At 25.8% G+C, this 18,201-nt stretch overlaps 1 protein-coding gene across 1 annotated transcript; it reads left to right on the top strand.

Annotated features, from left to right (window-relative positions):
• Positions 1-1,370: 1,370 nt before the first annotated feature.
• LOC145844159 (uncharacterized) lies at positions 1,371-15,561 on the top strand. Its single transcript, XM_082951525.1, has 6 exons — positions 1,371-1,488; positions 1,848-1,965; positions 2,288-2,427; positions 3,578-3,689; positions 14,718-14,817; positions 14,985-15,561. The coding sequence occupies exons 1-6, from the start codon at positions 1,401-1,403 to the stop codon at positions 15,138-15,140; spliced, it is 714 nt and encodes a 237-aa protein (XP_082807651.1). The 5' UTR covers positions 1,371-1,400; the 3' UTR covers positions 15,141-15,561.
• Positions 15,562-18,201: the final 2,640 nt, after the last annotated feature.

Genomic DNA, 18,201 nt, shown 5'->3' with positions numbered 1-18,201 from the left:
AAGTAACAAAAGTAGATAAGATATGATTGCAAAGCAAAACTTGAAAGTAGTTATGTAGGTTGTATTGATATTTCCAAAAGGCGTACAGCTTAAGGCAATACAAGGTCATAAGTAATTATAACAATTAGTTGATTGTACGTGTAGATTTATACTTGAACAAAACAAATTTTAAGCATCATTGTAGTTAGTCGTGCTTAATATTTTTTAGTATAGGATTAGTAAATAAATTGTTCATACCACCTTAAAACTTGATTTAACTTAATTTACTATGTCAACTTTTAAAATATTAAAGTATAAACAGACACGTGAAATAAAACTTCAATTAAAACTAACTAATTAATTTAGATTTTCAGTGTTTTACAATCTTTTTTACTGAGCAAAACGATTGATATAAATATAAGGTTTTATTATTATTCTGTTTTGTTTTATTTAAAAACGAACCTTACAGTTTACAAGCTACTTAGAATTACTTTTAAACACTTTGGAACATGTGGAAATAAAGTATTAATGCATTAATATAACTACTCATGCGTAACGAATGTTCAAAGTCTATCTTTTTATCGCACGTACGAAGAAAAAGTTTTAAAACAAGCTTTTTTTTAAAGACAAGTTTTTATTCTACATGAGTATCTTCCAAATGCATAAGTTTTTGTTTAAATGATCTCAATTGAAGTCGTACTTAACAAAAATGTTTCTATTTGTTTTGTAATGAGTTAGATCTTAGATTGTATGAACAATAGTTTTTAATATAAAATAAGGTTTTAACATTCTTAATTCTGTAATTACTATCATAAGTAAATTGAATAAAGTTTCAAAATTAGTTTACTTTTTTTCAAATAGATCTATACAGATTTGTGAACTACGTATTTTTTGATTATATTAATTTTTACATTACAAAAAGTCAGTCTTAGTTGAGTTTAGCTGAAATCAAAAATAATAATATATTTTGTTTTTATTTCTTGTAAGCAATTTTATAACTTTTCTTGATGAAAACGTCTAACTAAAAAATGTTAGAACTGCAAAATATGTAATATTTTATGTTGTTTTTTGTAAGGCTTAAAGATATAATATTTTTTAATAAAAAATTGTAACAGATGCTTTTTAAAAACAACAATATTTAACAGTTTAATTCAAAAGAAGTTTTATAATTTATTTATTTTTCTGGTTTAAGATCAGAAAATATTTTTTACTAATCTAAATTTATCTTTTAATGATAAGTTAACAGCTGTTGTAATTTAAGTGCTTATTGAACTTACTTAAAAGAAACATCAGGTAAGATTAAATGTTTTATAATATACTGTATACTTAAATAGGGAACTTATTAAATTCTTAAAGCTTGTAACAAAATAAAATTTATTCAAATAGAAAACCCTACAAGCATTTTTAGTATAATAAATAAGATGATGAAGTTAAGCAACCCGTTTCACAAAATTTCAAATTCAGCGAAAGTTCTGACTAAACTACAGAAAAGAAGTGCAGCTAGCTTGAGTAAGTTTATTTATTTTACACATAACTGAGACAAAAACATTAAAAGTTGAGAAAATTGTTATAACTAAATGCTATAAGAGTTTTTCAAAATTGTAATTAAAGAATTAGTTAAACTTTCAACTTCTACGTTTGATCAATTTTGCTTTTTATTGTTCTAGATATCTTTCATTTATAATGATTTAGAAAAAGAGTTGTACAGTGATAACAAACAAAATTTAAAAATAACTAATACAAACAGTTTTTTTGCGGCAAGTTTTAAACGAAGTTTATGTTTATAAAAAGTTTAGTTTATAGTTGTCGTCGAAAACAATCTTTTAGTTTTTTATTTATACATTGTAACGTAAAACTTAATTTTTCAGAACAAGCAGGTAATAAAGTGAACGAGTCATCACAAGTAAAGAATGTAGTAGAAGGAGTTGAAATAAGTGAGTGTGAAAAAATACTTCGTGTAAGATGGGCTGATGGGCATAAGAGCAAGTAAGCTGTCAACATTTTAAGTTTTAGAAACCGTAAATAGTCATTTACTAATATCGAATACAATTAGTTATCTGTAAGTTGTATTATCGTATAAACTTAAAATCTTTTTCTAAAATCTAACTGAAAAATAACTAACAAGTAAAACTATTGTTTTTGCCAATCATAATTCATTTGACCATTACTTTTAATAAGTAATTAGTATGTGTAATTATATAAAAAATTAAATCGCATTTGACTTGTAGAGTAAAATGTTAGATATCAAAAATGTTTTAAGTTAATGGCTTTGTATAAAATGCTGAAGACTTAACTTTTTTGATTTAAGCTACCACTCAAGCTGGTTGAGGTTCAACTGCCAATCAGACAAGTACAAGAAGATGATGCCAGGTCAACTACCAATAAGAAGAGCTGATTTTCCCGATGATTTGTTCATAAAAGACGTTAAATTTGTCACAAATGATTGTGGTTGGTTTAAAGCTACAGTAACAAAGTTATAAAATGTCAATTCTATAAATATGATCTAAAAAATAAGACTTATAATCTTATAAGTAAAATTTTAGTTATATGCTTGGCTAAAACATATTTAGCAGAGAAACCAATTCAAGTGAAGATAAGAAGAATAAAAAATATTAGTTGTTTAGTAGTTTCATGTTTGAATGAATTTTCAAAAAACAAAGCTGTAATAAACGATTGAGATAAAACTATACAAAACTTAATATCAATACAAGGTACTGAAAAAGTATATGCTTAAACGACCATCAAATAGTTTTAATACACAATAGAATTTTTCGAGGTAATGTTAAAAATAGTTCTTCAGTAGAATGAATTTTTGTAGTTGATTGCAATAATATTAATTTTTGTAAATTTGTCTTTTTTTTTGCTTTGCTTTATAAAGTTGCGCTCAACCGTGAAACCGGTAACTGCTAAAGTAACGAATAGATCATTTATATATGTTTAATCGATTTGAATTGATATTTTTATAAATATATTTAAGCCGAGTATATAATCAGTATTCCATTATAAGATTTGAGCTCTTTCTCAAGCAGAAAGGTCTTGTAAAATGACGAAATATCAATAATTGATTTCGTGCACTAACTTAAAAACATTTCAATGTGTTTAAAGGTCATTTAACACATTTCTTTTTAGTTTATTGCTTGTATATTATTTTTTGTAATTTATTTTAGTTTTATTAAGTTTTTTTAGTTTTAAAATCTGTTCAGCGGTGAAACGGGAAACTACTAAATTAGCTAACACATTATTTGAAAAAAAAACTTTAGTTGTTCGAAAATATAATATAGTTAAAAAGTGTAGTTAAAATAAGAAGTTAATTACACGTTTTATGTTGTTTTTTATTAGTTACAGTATTTATAAATATTCATCAATAACTTTTGTGCTATACTATAAATTATACATATGTTTGTATTTAATGATATGGGTTTATTTTTTCATTACTAATAATTACTATAAAGCTGTACAAGAACCAAAATAAACTTTAAAAAAACTTCTATATTTTCAAAACATAAATTGCAGTTATTACCGAAGTCATTTTGTATCTATAAAAAAATATCTTTTTCTAAGTAAAAACAACAAAACTTTATTATTAAATTTTTTTTAGGTAGTGATGAGATAAAAATGAAAATTGTTGGTAATACTGATGACAACCATATAACATCATTCCCGCCTAAAACTTTAAGAGAGCTTTGTTACAGTAGATCAACAATAAACAAGTTTAACTTTTAAATGTTAAAAGTCTAATAAACAATTAAGCGTTATGATATTCTTTATTACTCCGAAAAAGTAAACATTAAATATAATTTGTTCTCTAAAACTAAAATCTGATTACGTCGACATTAAAGTTTATAAGAGTAGAAATGCTATAACGTTGTTTTAATTAGTGACGTACCGGACTCACTATCCGGGTCCGGGTCCGGCCGGATAATGTCATTTTTGTCTGATATCCGGATCCGGCCGGATTCTAATTTGAAAAAAAAGTCCGGGTCCGGATCCGGCCGGATTCTAATTTAAAAAAAAAAGTCCGGATCCGGTTCCGGCCGGATTCTAATTTGAAAAAAAAGTCCGGATCCGGGTCCGGCAAGATCCTAACAGAGATCCGGCCGGATCCGGGTCCGGCAAGATCCTAACAGAGATCCGGCCGGACCCGGATCTAGTTAGTAAAAAAGAGCATACTGAAAAGTATTTTTTCAAAATAAAACCCTGTGTAAATTAATAAGAGTCATTTTCGTCAATTAAAACTAAACACCTACCGTGATTGGCTCATTTTGTACGCGTGACTAATTTACATTTGTTTACATTTAAACTATGAAATAAACATTTCAGAAATGCAACATTTTACATATGTTGTAAAATTTAAAACTTTGGAGTGAATACTTGCATTATTTATTGTTTAAAGTTGAGCTCAGAGAATTTTTAGAGTTAATACGGTTGAATGTAAGAGCCAATGAGAATCATATGACGAAATGTTTCAAACTAAATACTGATGCAATAAAACATCAGAACATGACAGGCAGTTTATATGTAAGCAGTTAGTTAGTTTAGTGTGCAGCTTGATGTAACAAAATATCTTGAACTTTTTGTGAATGGTTATTGTAAGTAGTGTTTTGTTTTAAAAGTGAGTATTTCAACTGGTGTTTAATTATTTAAATATTTAAGCCAGGTTTATAGTTTAATAGTTTTTTGAAAATTTTACAGTTTCCTGTTTACTAGAAGTTTTATTTAGTTTTTAGTTTTTTGTTTTAAGTCTTTTGATATAGATTTAAGAGCTTCCAGTTTTTAAAGTGTTACCAAAGTAATTAATAATTTTGTATATGCTGGTATTTCTTGTTGTGTTTTATATAAAAGATTCATCACTCAAAACTGTCGTGTCTGATTATAGAAAGTAGTCTCAGTTAGAATTTAGTATTTTTTAGATATTATTTAAATAAGGTAGGATTTTAATATGATGGGTAGTACTAATATGTTAAGTGTACCACAATCAGTCCACAACTTTACTACCAAATTTTCAACCTTTGCTAGGTGTTCTACTGATTATTAGATTAAAGTAATTTTTTTCAGTTTTCAAAAACCTCATTCTGACTCAGGCTTCTTTATACTCACTCTAGATAGTTTTAATGACGTAAACAGTGGCAACCCTGTTAGTTTGAAAATTTTTGGGAATTTTAGAAAACCTTGGACTACCTCAGGCTAGTTTAGTTTTTTATAAAAACTCAGGCTAGTTTTCTTTTAGATTTTGAATGGGTTTAAGCTGATCCAGTTTTCAATATTTTGTAATTTTCTAGTGTATTTTGATCAAAAACTTGATTTCAGATTTTTAATTGTAAATAACACCTAAATTTGTAAACCTTGTGGCTAGCTGTTCTACTTATTATTAGATTAAAGTTCTTTTTTTTCAGTTTTTAAAAACCTCATTCTGACTCAGGCTAGTTTATACTAGTGATGTACCGGAGTCCGGACTCACTATCCGGATCCGGCCGGATATAGCCATTTTTGTCTAATATCCGGATCTGGCCGGATTCTAATTTGAAAAAAAATAACTGTCCTGAGTTAGTTTTAAAATGTCATATGTCATCATAAGCATTTTAAATTCTTTAAAAAAAATGTTTTATTGTTTTTAAACTAAAAGAAACTAAGGTTTATAACAAAGCTTTTAAAACCACTAAATCTATCCTGAGTTAAAAAAAAAAACAAATTTATCCTTAGTCAGCCTGAGCTTAAAAGCACTTAAAACATTCTATGTCTTAAAACATTATTATCCTGATTTTTACTGAGTCAAACTAAAGTTTTCCAAAACTTCATAAATTCTTAGTTATCCTGAGTGTGTGGAAAGATTTTACTAAATGTTTCTGATACAAAATAAAATGTTTAAAAGATAAATTTTTAAGGTCAACTTTTTCAATGCTTTTAAAGTTCAAAAGAAATAGAACTTTTCTTTTATCTTAAAATAAGTTTTTCTAAGGGAATAGCATTTTTAAATACTACAAACAGTTGGTAGAAAGAATTTTTTTTAAATATCATTTTAAATTTGGTTTAAAACTAAATAAATCTTAATTTAAAATTAATCAGTTATGTCTTTTAGACTAAAAATTGATTGTGAAAATTCTGTTTTACAAGTTGCTATAAATTTATTCATGATGTGTCTAAAGAAATTCTAATTTAACTTGCTACAAAAATTGCTTAATTTTTAAACTTTATGGCTGATAGAATAACAAAGTTTGATTTGTTTGTTATCTTAATAAAAAAAGAAACTACTTTTAATAAAAATTTTAAGTTAAAAGAATTTAAACAATACTTTTTGTATAGTGAGATTAAAACTGTAATCACAGTATGAACTGTGTGTTTAAAATTTGTTTTAATTTTTTTTTCTGTTTTTTGTTATTTTTCTTTTAAATTTTGTTGTTAATAATTTTTAATCTTATTATCAATTTATTTTTATTTATTAGCAATTTATTATTGCTATTTTTACAACAATTTGTTTATTCTTGAATCATTATCACAACAAAACAGGTTTAGCTTTATGGTTTGTTAACAAAATGTTAGCATTTTTCCTTTTAAAAAATCTGTCATAAGGTTATACTACTGCGGTGCACTAACTAGTTGCGTACTGTTTGAGTCTAAATTCTTATGAAATTAATGAAGTTATAATTTTTTTTCCTTATGGAGTTTTTCATCAAAATCGGTGCGCATTTGCAATTAAGCACCGAATCAGTATACTGGGTAATTTCCCTAACTTGTCACTAATTGGTATTCGAAATTTTGTTTTACTTTTCGAACACTAGAAAAAAATAGTTAAAAAGCCAAATTAAGCAGAAGAAATAAACAATAAAGGATAATGATATTGCATTTTTTTTTTACTTCTTTTTTTTTGGGTGGCACGCATGCGCCAGCGTCCCTCCCAACACTACGCCCCTGGTACACACTACCGATTGGGTACACACTTTTGTGGTGTGTTCAAAGTGCGTAACTAGTTGGTAGGTTACTGTATATATCTACGCAAATTTTAGCTTAAAAGTATGACGCAGTAGTTGCAGTTATTTTATTTGAACAACTTAATTTTTTTTGTATTTAGTTAACAAGTTTTTTTTACATACAGTACTACTAAATGTTTATAAAGTTAAATCTTAAAATCATAATATACTACGTTAACTATATTAAAAGGAAAAAATACATTATAAATAAATAATTAAACAACTATTACAAACACCAATATTAATATTATTATAGAAAAGCTAGAATGTAAGTAACATGATATACAAGCTGATAAACATTTCAGACAATCGTTTCAAATTTAAAGCTTCTAAATCTCTCACTAGGTTAGTTTTTTTAGAAATTTATATTTAGTAAGTTCTTTTTAAAATGTTAAATTTTATTTCCAATTACATTACTTGTAAACTTATTTGCTAGCTCACTCCTATATACAGTTAAATAAAAATGCATAGTTAAAATGTTTAGAACATATATAATAATTAGTTTGAATAGTTATTTTGTTATTTAAAAATAACTTTAGATGTAGAATAGTCACTAAATATTGTTACAAAAACTTGTTCATAAACTTATGTTATCAAACTATATAATTAAGTTTTTTAACCGGCTAAAATTAATAAAAATAAAAACCATCAATTAAGAATTTTCTTCTGCGATTTAACCTTTTAGACTAGAAATTTGTTTTTGAAGTCTTTAAATTTAATCTTTAACATAATAAAAAGTTATTTTGAAATAAGTTTAGTTTCAATGTTTTGACCAAGTAAATAAAAGATCGCGTGCAAAGTTACTAAATTGATTTTACTAACGGTTTGTTTGTTTATTTTATATCTGTTTTCATATTTTGATATTTTCGAGGTTTGACGATCAATTTAACTTGTAAACGATACTTTTATTAGCTTATTCGCATTAGACATTGGTATTAATTTGAATAAACTTTTTTTCAAAAGACCAGAATAACTATAAATAGCTCAAGAATTTTAAATCAAAGATATAATACTTCTTTAAAGAGTTGTTTATGAAAATATTCTTCTGGTTTCAATAGTATTTGCTAAAAGTTTTCTTACAAAGCTTGCTGTACATGATAGTTTACAAAAACAAACATTACACTTTTGTTGAAACTAGAGCTTATTAAAAGTATGTATTTATAAAATTTTCAGGATATGTAATATCAAGTCGTGCGATATGTTGTACGGTATGTAACATTAGAACGGGTTAGAAAAGCACCTTAGCACAGAGTTATACTTTAGCACGGAGTGACAGTTTAGCACGGTGTGAAAATTTAGCACGGAGTGGCACTTTAGCACAGAGTGTCACTTTAGCACAGAGTGACTTTTTAGCACGGAGTGACACTTTAGCACGGAGTTTCATTTTAGCACGGAGTGTCATTTGAGCACGGCGTCACTTTAGCACGGAGTGACACTTTAGCATGGAGTGTCATTTTAGCACAAAATTTATTTTGCATTTTTTTTTCTTTGCTTAAATTTTATTAGGTACTGTTTTGTTTAAACATTTAAAAACGAACTATGCAACATGTAAACTAAAATTTAACAAGCTTTAAATGACTTACAAGTTTAAGCTTTACTTAAAACTAAGACAAAAGTAAATTTAAAAACTTTACTAACTTGTTTTACTATTTACTTTAAGATATTAATATTTGATACTTTTACTTTAAAGTTTTCGACATAAAAATCTTTCAATAAAGCTAGCAAAAAATACAATCTCTAAGATTATTAAAACTTTTTTTAAATGCTTTAACTAATTCTTATAAGACTAAACTTTAAGCGTGAGCTTTAAATAAAAAGCTGGAAATATAAAGATTAAAAACTTTCTTATTTCATTTCAAGCCCATAGTAAAAACTTTATTTATAATTTTTTTTTTAAGACGACATTTTTAAAAGTGCTAGAACTAATTTTCACAATTGTTTGTTTGTTAAGTTAATGATTTTAGATAATTAAATATTGTTTAAATATACATTTTAAGAGATTTAAAATTTTGACGTGCAAAAATATCACTCGGTGCTAAAATGACACTCCGTGCTAAAGTGACGCCGTGCTAAAGTGACACTCCGTGCTAAAAAGTCACTCTGTGCTAAAGTGTCACTCCGTGCTAAAAAGTCACTATGTGCTAAAAAGTCACTCCGTGCTAAAGTGTCACTCCGTGCTAAAAAGTCACTCTAAATTAAAGTGTAACCCCGTGCTAAAGTGACGCTGTGCTTCTCTGACACCTACCCTTATTTTCTAGATATTGCCCCATTGCTAGCTATTTACTAATTTAATTTTCTGCCCTACTAATTGACACACCTTGATAGCCAAAAGGGTATTGTTACCAACTTTAGGAAAATGTTAGTCTAAATTAAATAGGTTTAAACCAGGGGTCGGCAAACTGCGGCCCGCGAGCACGTTTTTATTTGAATGAAATGCGCGTAAGAAAATTCTGCCGCCCGCGAGCATGTAAATGTAGCCCGCTGAGCAAAAATATATTCTAAGTTTATTATTTTATGATTAAAATGCTGTAGTTTCATTTGAAGTCCCTGTATAACATTTTGAAACAATTAAAAGGCTTCACTGCTTTGGGTTAAAAATATAAAAAAGAAAGATTAGCATTTGAGCTGTGTTTTTTTTTCTCAGTTTTATAATAACTTTCTTCTTACAATAACAAGTTATGGTCTGAACAAACACTATTAAAAGTACTTAAACTCAGTAAGTTATTTATATAACACCTATTAAGGAATTGAACAAAATGCAAATGTTTTCCCTTGTGTACAAAAGTAATGCACAGTAATTAAGAAAAAAAGTTATTTCTTTACAGTTTGTGTATTTTGTTTAATATGTAACTTTTACCTAAGATATTTTATCACTATATGTAAGTGTTCACAAAAACATTAAAGATAAAATTTAAAAAAGAAACAGGGTTTATTTTATTTAGATTTTAACACATATTGAATGTTGTATAAGTTTTCTGTTCACTTTAAGTTAATTCCTATGCACAGAGATATTCATTTTTAAACCTATTTTAGAACATTATTTAAGTTAGATTAAGTTCAATTTAAGAACAATTTTCGATTATAATTGTTTTTATATGCCGTATCTAAGAGTGTACAGACACATTTAAAAAATAAATATGACGTAACTAATTTAGTTTTTGTTCACTATACATTTTTATTTTACAAACAAAACTTTTTGGCAACTTAAGCTAATTTCTTTGCATTGCAAAAAATATACACAGATGCTCTTTTTTGGATATACCTATTTAATTCAAACTAGATTTATGGATCATGAACTTGTTGATTCAGTGTATTATTAACTAAAACAGTTTCAATTTAAGCAAATAAACAAATTAACAATGCCAAACAGTCCGACTAAGTCAGGCTAGTTTATAAACTTTTCAAATACCAGGCCAATTTAAGCATTTTTTAGTTTTTGACTTAAATTGTTTTATTATTCTAAAATGTGAGGATAGTTTTTTGATCACGCAGGCAGGATTTTTTTTGCTTTGAAGAGTGGCAAAATAAACTTCGAAGAGTGGCAATGATGTAAGTTTTGTTATTTTCACAGTTTTGGTTTTAAATATGATATATGCTAAGTTTTAAGTCTTGCAGCTGCTATAATTGGAAATATTCTTTTTATTATTGTTGCCGAAAAACCTTAAATTTTTAAAATACTTGAAACTTGACAATTTAGGCTAAACAAATCTGGAACTTGAGAATTTTATTCATTAAAAAACAAATTTAAAGTCGCCTAACAGTATATTTTAATATTGCTATACTATTTGAGACAGTTTTTTTTTACTTTAAAACTAATTTTATACTAAAAATAGACTAAAAAACTTGCACTTTTAAAAACATGAAAGAAATTCAGAAAATCTGGAAAAATTTCCTAAAAACCTTTAGCAACCCTGAACCTGTTTACATTCTTTCTCAGAATTAAAAATAGCACAAGTATTTTTGTTTGACATATGTTATGTATATACAAAATAGATTTTTTTTTTACAAAATAAGTAATAATGGTAATTTGAAGTATAATGACCAATTATTTTCTTATCTTTAACACCCCTTGTAGGTAATCAGATTCATATGATTTCGCAGTATAATTTTCTTAACCTTCTTAATAAATGTAGGTAAAATCTTATACAAAAATTATCATAGTCATTATTTCATTTACAGTAACTAACTAAAATGTCATTTTTTTACAACTTAAGTATTTTGTTTGATATGTAGTTTATACTTAAGTTTCTCTTATAAATGTTTTATCACTACATGTTATACTTGAGTGTACAAAGTATTTAAAATAACACAATAATAAAAAATACTGTTTATTTCATTTTGGTTATGACACATTTTGATTTTTTTAGAAGTTTTCTGTGTATTTTAAATTCATTTATACGTACGCTAGTTTAAAGAGATGCTCATTTTTAAACTAAATTTTTAAATAATACTTAAGTTAGTAAAAACACCTCAAATAAATATTCTCAGATAAGCAGCATTTGTTGTTGCTTTCATCTTAGTAGATCGATGAAAGTCCTAATTTGATTTATTTGACTTTAAATTATCAGAAATTGCCTAAAACTAAAAAGCTTTTTGTTATCACTAAAGAGATTTAAAAAAAACTTTTACTACCACCAACACAAGTTCTTTAAAAAAGTTTTCAAATCTAAACGGTGTCTCCTTTTAAGTATTTACTTTTGCTACTTTATAACTTACCTTGAAAAACTTTTCTGGTAAATATGTAGCTACTGAAGATAATCATGTACTTTGTTAAAACTGACTTAAGCGATTTGTTTTTATTTTTTGTTTCTCGCAACAACTCCTTATTAACGTTTTGTGATTCTTATAATAGTTTTATATTTCTAGTTTACAGTTTTTATAAGCAATATTTTCATTGCAGAGAAAGCAAAAAATAGTTGTTACAATTATCAATAAAAAATATTTTTTCACTCATTATTGGTAGAATTTTTTTTTATACTTTCCTAACAGTATTTAAGAAGCTTAATTGTCCATTCAAGCTGACTTATTATAATATTTTTTTGATGTATATATTTATTTCACTGTAAAAAAACTTCGTTATTTCTTTATTTTGTGAGTTATATTTAAAACAGGGTTGCCAAACAATCAAACTAGTTAAAAAACTCACACTTGGTTAAACCTATATAAAAAAAATTGAAAATTTAAGTGTACGTGTGAAATTTTTATTTCAAAAATTTTGAATAAATCTTTGAACTCTCAGAACAGTTTTTATGACTCTAGTGAACTTTATTAACTATAATTTTTACTTGTTGTTTTAACTATTTTGTACTTTTTTATGATGATATTTTAGTTAAGTATTAAAGCTTTGGTTTTTTCAAAGCAAGTTTTTGGCTTTTTTAACTTTTAATAAATTCATGCTGGTTTTATTTAATTCAGACATTTTGCTTTTAAAGTAGCAACCATGTAAAAGACTAATTAATTATTAATATAGTATTTTATTACAGTATTCAAGCATTAATTATCTTACAAAATTGTTATATTTTTTTACATAACATATAGATATTAAATTTATTTAGTTAACTAGTTAGTTACTGAATTTTTAAAAAAGTGCAAACTGTTTAAAACGCAAAAACTATTTTCAACAGTTAAAATTTTTAATGGTATGAAAAAGTGGTTTACTATATAAAAACAATACAAAATTGACTTATAGATGGTTTTCAAGCTTGGTTTTTGTAGAGAGTTAGGTTGTAAGTAAAATAAAATATATAATAAGTTTATCTTATTAATTTTTAAAGATAGTACATAGTTTATAAAGTCTTGAGTAGATTAGTCTATGAAAGTTTTAATCCAGTAAATATGTATAATTTAAATAGGTATTCTATGTGTAGCTAAAAGTCAATAAAAGTAATAAACTGAATAAAAATATAAGTTTTTTATTAATGTCACTAAAACTAAAATTGCGGCCCGCGAAGATTTTGGAAAGTTGAAATTTGGCCCGCGAGCACCAACTGCCTGCCGACCCCTGGTCTAAACTAAGAAATTTCAGACTAAATTTTAAAAGTTGTGCGCACAAACCCTGTAAAAGTATCAAGGCAATATTGGCTAAACGTATACTAAACAAAAGCAATCGTTTTATTTTTTATTATAACTTAAATTTTGAAGTACTTAAACGAAAATAAAGGATAATATTTTAGTTCAAGGTAGATTAAGCTCGAATTTTTTCTAGACATTCTTCATATTTTATTTCTTATGACTAAACACAAGTATTTATCTTTAATAACTTTTAGCTTGAAGTGTGAATATGATATATCTAAATGTTTTTTACGCTTATTAAGTAGCCTAGAAAAGCATAAGTTTATGCTTACAAAATTAAAGAAATACAAAAACAAAATTGTAGTTACAGTTATACTACAATATAAGTAAAAGGCGAGAATGTAACAGTGAAGTTAAAAGATTTAAAGCATTGAGTGTACATCAAAAACATTAAAACTTCACAAGTTTTTCCATATCAAAACGGGACTTCTCTTGCTTGACAACTACAAGCAATTGGGACGAAGACGGTCTTCCTGGGCCGCATCCCGCTTATCCTCCTGCTGGCGAACACGGGTTTGGAGAACAAGGCGACGCCGAAGGGCCGCTTCATACCGAAGTTGGCGATGTTGCAGTAGGAGTTGCGGCACATGGCAGCGTAGAAAACCTCCTTCAATTTCCTGCACCTCAGCTCCACCATGTCCCAAGCCGCCAGCGCCCCGTTGTCGACCCGCATCTTCCGCAATGATCCCGCTCTTTTCGTAATCGAGCACTTCTTCTTCTCAAGAAAATCTCTGGTTTGTTTTTTGGGTTTTATTAGATTTAAAAATTGTGGAAAATGAAAGATTATTGTAAATTAGTTTTTTAAAGAACAATGTAATAATTAGTACTTTCTTTTTTCAGTTCTTTCTTAATTTTACACTTATGTGACCAATAGTAGACAAGTTTATTAATTAAGAAAATCCTTTAAATGTTTTAGGCTTAGTCAATTGAGTTTAAACAAATTACATAATGAAAATTAAGAGCATAGCACAAGGAGTGAAATAGCAGGACTAAATAAAACAATTTTGTTCAAGTTTTAGCTCTTGCTTTGCGGATTAATAGTTTACTTAAACTAAACTAACAAATAGTATACTAATTTAATTAAAATACTTGTAATTAAATATAGTAGTTTTCTAAAACTAAAACTATATTTAAAGTATGATGATTAATAAATTAAGCACAAAATAGCGTAATAAATGAAGACTATAGTTTTGCGTCCGCAGAATTTATAAAATCAAATATACACTTAAAGTATTTTGTTACATCTTTACTACTTTTTAAAGTTGTTCTCTTAAATAAACGACTTTTGTTTATGCTACAAATAAAAGCCGCGTTTTAATATTGATATAAGGTGTAAAAGTTGCTTTTGTTTTATTAATTTAATTCATTTTTATTTTTACGTAAACTCATTTGTTTCAACTCCTTTAAATTTAATAGGAAAACAAATCACAATAATATAACTTTAAACTATAAATATAACTAAGTTCTTGAAAAACTGATCATTGAAATAAAATTTGTCTTTATGTTGTAGTAAGAAAATTGTTAACTAAAAACATCTTTAGTTTGTTACACTAAACTGTTTTTGTTTTAAAATCTTTAACATAAAGCTACATGCCTTTATTTTAAGTCAATAATGATTATTTTTAATTACTAATCAAATTGCTACAAGTCATTTTTACCTCCAAGTGAAGTATACTGGAGTTTTAGGATAATAGTTTACAGCGTCAGGAACTTTTTGATTTGTCGAAAGGCTGCAAACCAAAGAAGCACAAGTCAAAAAGATTGTCAGTTTGGTAACCATTTTCTGCAGAAAAATATAAAAGTATATATTTTTAACTGGTTTAGTTGCTCTTATTTAATTGTTAGTAAAAGCTTTATGATAATTTTAAATATTAGTTAACTTTATCAAAAAAATTTTTGTTGTGATCTTTATCGCTTTTTCAATAAGCTAAGTAATGTTTATATGAAGTAAAACTGATTACTTTACAGTTTGCTCTTGTTCTTACTAAAACTAGCTTTGTGAATGGACAAACAAAGATGATTTTATTTACTATACAATGCACTTTCAATTACTATGAGAAGCTGAACATAACAAACGTTTTATTTACGTTTCATGAACATTTATATAAAATATTAACAATATAAGTACTTAGCTTCATTTTTACCAAAATTTTTCACGCTAACCAATGATCACAGTAATAAACTGTAATAAACTTGTTTATAAAAGTAATTAGGTGCTAGAAATGTATTTTGTTGTTGTTTAATTGAATTTTTATTGAAATTAAGCATTAAAATTAATTGATTTATTATTAGAAGTTTACCATAACGTTCTTTATTAAACTTATTTCTGATCGCAATACTTAAACTGGCTTACAATATTTGTTTTCATCAATTTAATACAAAGGCTACTATAAAAAACGTTAATAATTATAGTAGTAAGCTTAAACTCACTAAATAGCAGCTAATTTTTGTAAAACTGAAACTGTTTGTCAAAATTATATGAAAGTTTAATTAAAAAACCTGGTTGTTTATGCTTTTATACTGTGAAAAAAAAAATCACCTAAAATTCGATATCTGAAACTGAAACTTTTTTTTAGTTACTCTTCAATTTAATAATTTTTTTTATTATACAATATAATATTTCAAATAAATATAAACAAATTTTGCTTTCTATTTTTAGTCATCAATAAATATTGACATATCATTGCTTTTTATTTTTTAACTTTAAACTATTTTTACTTTTTTATAATGTTTTAAACTAACCTATTTCTACGAAAACAAAACACAGCAAGATAAAACGAACATCCTTAAAACGATCATATACAAAACTTTTTTATTTAGTTAAATCATCAAAATTACTACATTTGAAAACCCCATTTTAGCTAGTTAGTATTTTAATATTGGTTTATATTTAATTTTTTTAACTAACTTTTGTTTTTCATTTTTTTGTTCTACATGAAATGAGTTACGTGAAAAGTAGTTGTTTGAAATTATTTAGTCTAATATTTTGATATTTATAAACTAAAGATTTAAGCAAAACAAAAATAATTTAGCAACAAGACACTTATACTTTTTCTTTTGTATTTGAAATCTGTAAAATCACAAAACAAATGTGGTCAATTTGTATTTTAATGATAACATAAATCAAAATAATAAGTGTAATAAAAGTTTACAATAAAAAAATACCAATTTAGAGCTTCTTAATTTCTTCATGGTTATGTTCTTGTTCTTTCTTTTCATTATTACTCACATAAGTATTCTTATAATATTTATAACAGTGATGTTATTTTTGCTTTGAAATTTTTTATCGAAACACTTTAGATATATGTTATAATTTTATGTGTTTACTTGTACAATTTCTTTTCTGAAAAAAAATTGTTTACTGTTTGAGACTGCATTAAAATTTATCAGCAATATCTAATAATAGTTTTTTTTTAATGGATATATATTGAAAGGGGGACGGTCTAAATTGCACTAGGTTTCTAAAATGCACGAGTGGACTAAATTGCACGAGAATAAAATTGCACGAAAGCACAAAATTGCACGAAGCCAAATTTGCACGAGTTTAACTTTTGCACGAGAGTAAAAATATATAGAAAAAAAAACAAATAAAAGTAGTGATAATAAAAATAATATAAAAATAAAAGCTAATAAAAATTACTATTAAAAAAATTATAATAAATAAAACAAAGAAGTTACGGACCAAGGGTAAGGGTTAGGGGTAACAGTGATAGTAATAAAAAAAATATTAATAAATAAAAAATTAAAAATAACTTACCCACCGAGTGTAAGGGTTATGGGTAACAGTGATAGTAAAAAAAAAACTTCAAAAAAATAAAAACAAGATTAATAAAAAATTTAAAAACTAATGTAATAAAATTTAACCCGTGCAAAAATGTCTCCGTGCAAAAGTGATCCTTCGTGCAAAAGTATCTTCTTCTAATTTTATCTTCATGCAATTTTGTGCACTCGTGCAGTTTTGTCCCCTAGTGCAGTTTTGTACGCTCGTGCAAATTTGACAGCTACCCATTGAGAGATTTCTGAAAGAGATTTAAGGCATAAGCATCAAATCAGAAGCATATTAAAGTTCTACCCAACTGTGTATAGAGTTTCTGAAACAAATTATTTTTATTTAGATTTGAAACTTAAAAAAATTTCTTAGCATTAACTTAGCGGTTTCTTATATTAAAATATTTGATAACCTTTAAAGCAGATATTAAAAATAAATAAAAGTAAAAGATCTAAAGTATATACTTTTTTGAAAACAAACTTTTGTATACTTTTTAAATATCGTTTAATATTATTATATTTTGTTTATTAGCTTTTTATGAATAACAAAACATTAGTTTATAATGATAAACATTACCTCGGTTAATAAACTTTAATTTCAATCAAGTTTAAAAATTAGTTGCTTAAACAAAATTCATGTTTATTTTAGTACAGGCTTTAAATAGTTAAAATTAAAATAAAAGGTAATAACTTGAGTATTGATTGTATATATTTTTTAGTATTTCTTTATAACCTTTTTAAAAAGCTTTATAAAACACCTTTATTTAATAGTATTTGATACTGTTTTGATTTAATTTTTGCCTGCTTAGTTACACAATAAAATCACTAGCTATATATATATTTTTTTTAACTTATTTATAGAAAGTATAATTTTCAAAAAATAGATTTTATTTTTAATTACATTTTTGTCCTTCAGAAGACATTAAAAAGTATCCAAGTGGTATGCAACTCGATAACCCAAAGTTTTTTCGTACACCAGTAACTTGGACCAACTATTTTTAGCACTTATTTTTTCGTCAAAAAAGAACATTGCTAACTTTTTTCTTAGCTTTTAACCATATATATTTTAAAATAAAAAGTATATTCATATGTTTAAAATGTTGCTAATTGGTTTGAATATTTTATTTTTGTTTAAAATTGTAAGCGTTTTTTCTGTACAATAGTTCTAAAATATCAACACAAAAACTTGGTAATTAACTTATACTGTTAACCTATTTTATTCCGTTTTTAATCTGCTAAAACTAGTAATAATAAAAACCATTAATCAAAAATTATTTTTACTATTTAACATTTTAGATTATACAATTTGTTTTATTTTAAAGTCTTTAAGTAAATACTTATTCAAATTGAAAGTTATTTCCGAATAAGTTCTGATTAATGTTTTGTTTATATCTTAAAAAGATCGCATGCGAAGTGA

Source organism: Thalia democratica, chromosome 9 (assembly GCF_965202585.1).
Source record: "Thalia democratica chromosome 9, ktThaDemo2.hap1.1, whole genome shotgun sequence".
In the NCBI taxonomy this organism is placed as follows: Eukaryota; Metazoa; Chordata; class Thaliacea; order Salpida; family Salpidae; genus Thalia; species Thalia democratica.
Note: the sequence above shows the minus strand (reverse complement) of the source record. Positions and strands in the feature narration are given on the sequence as shown.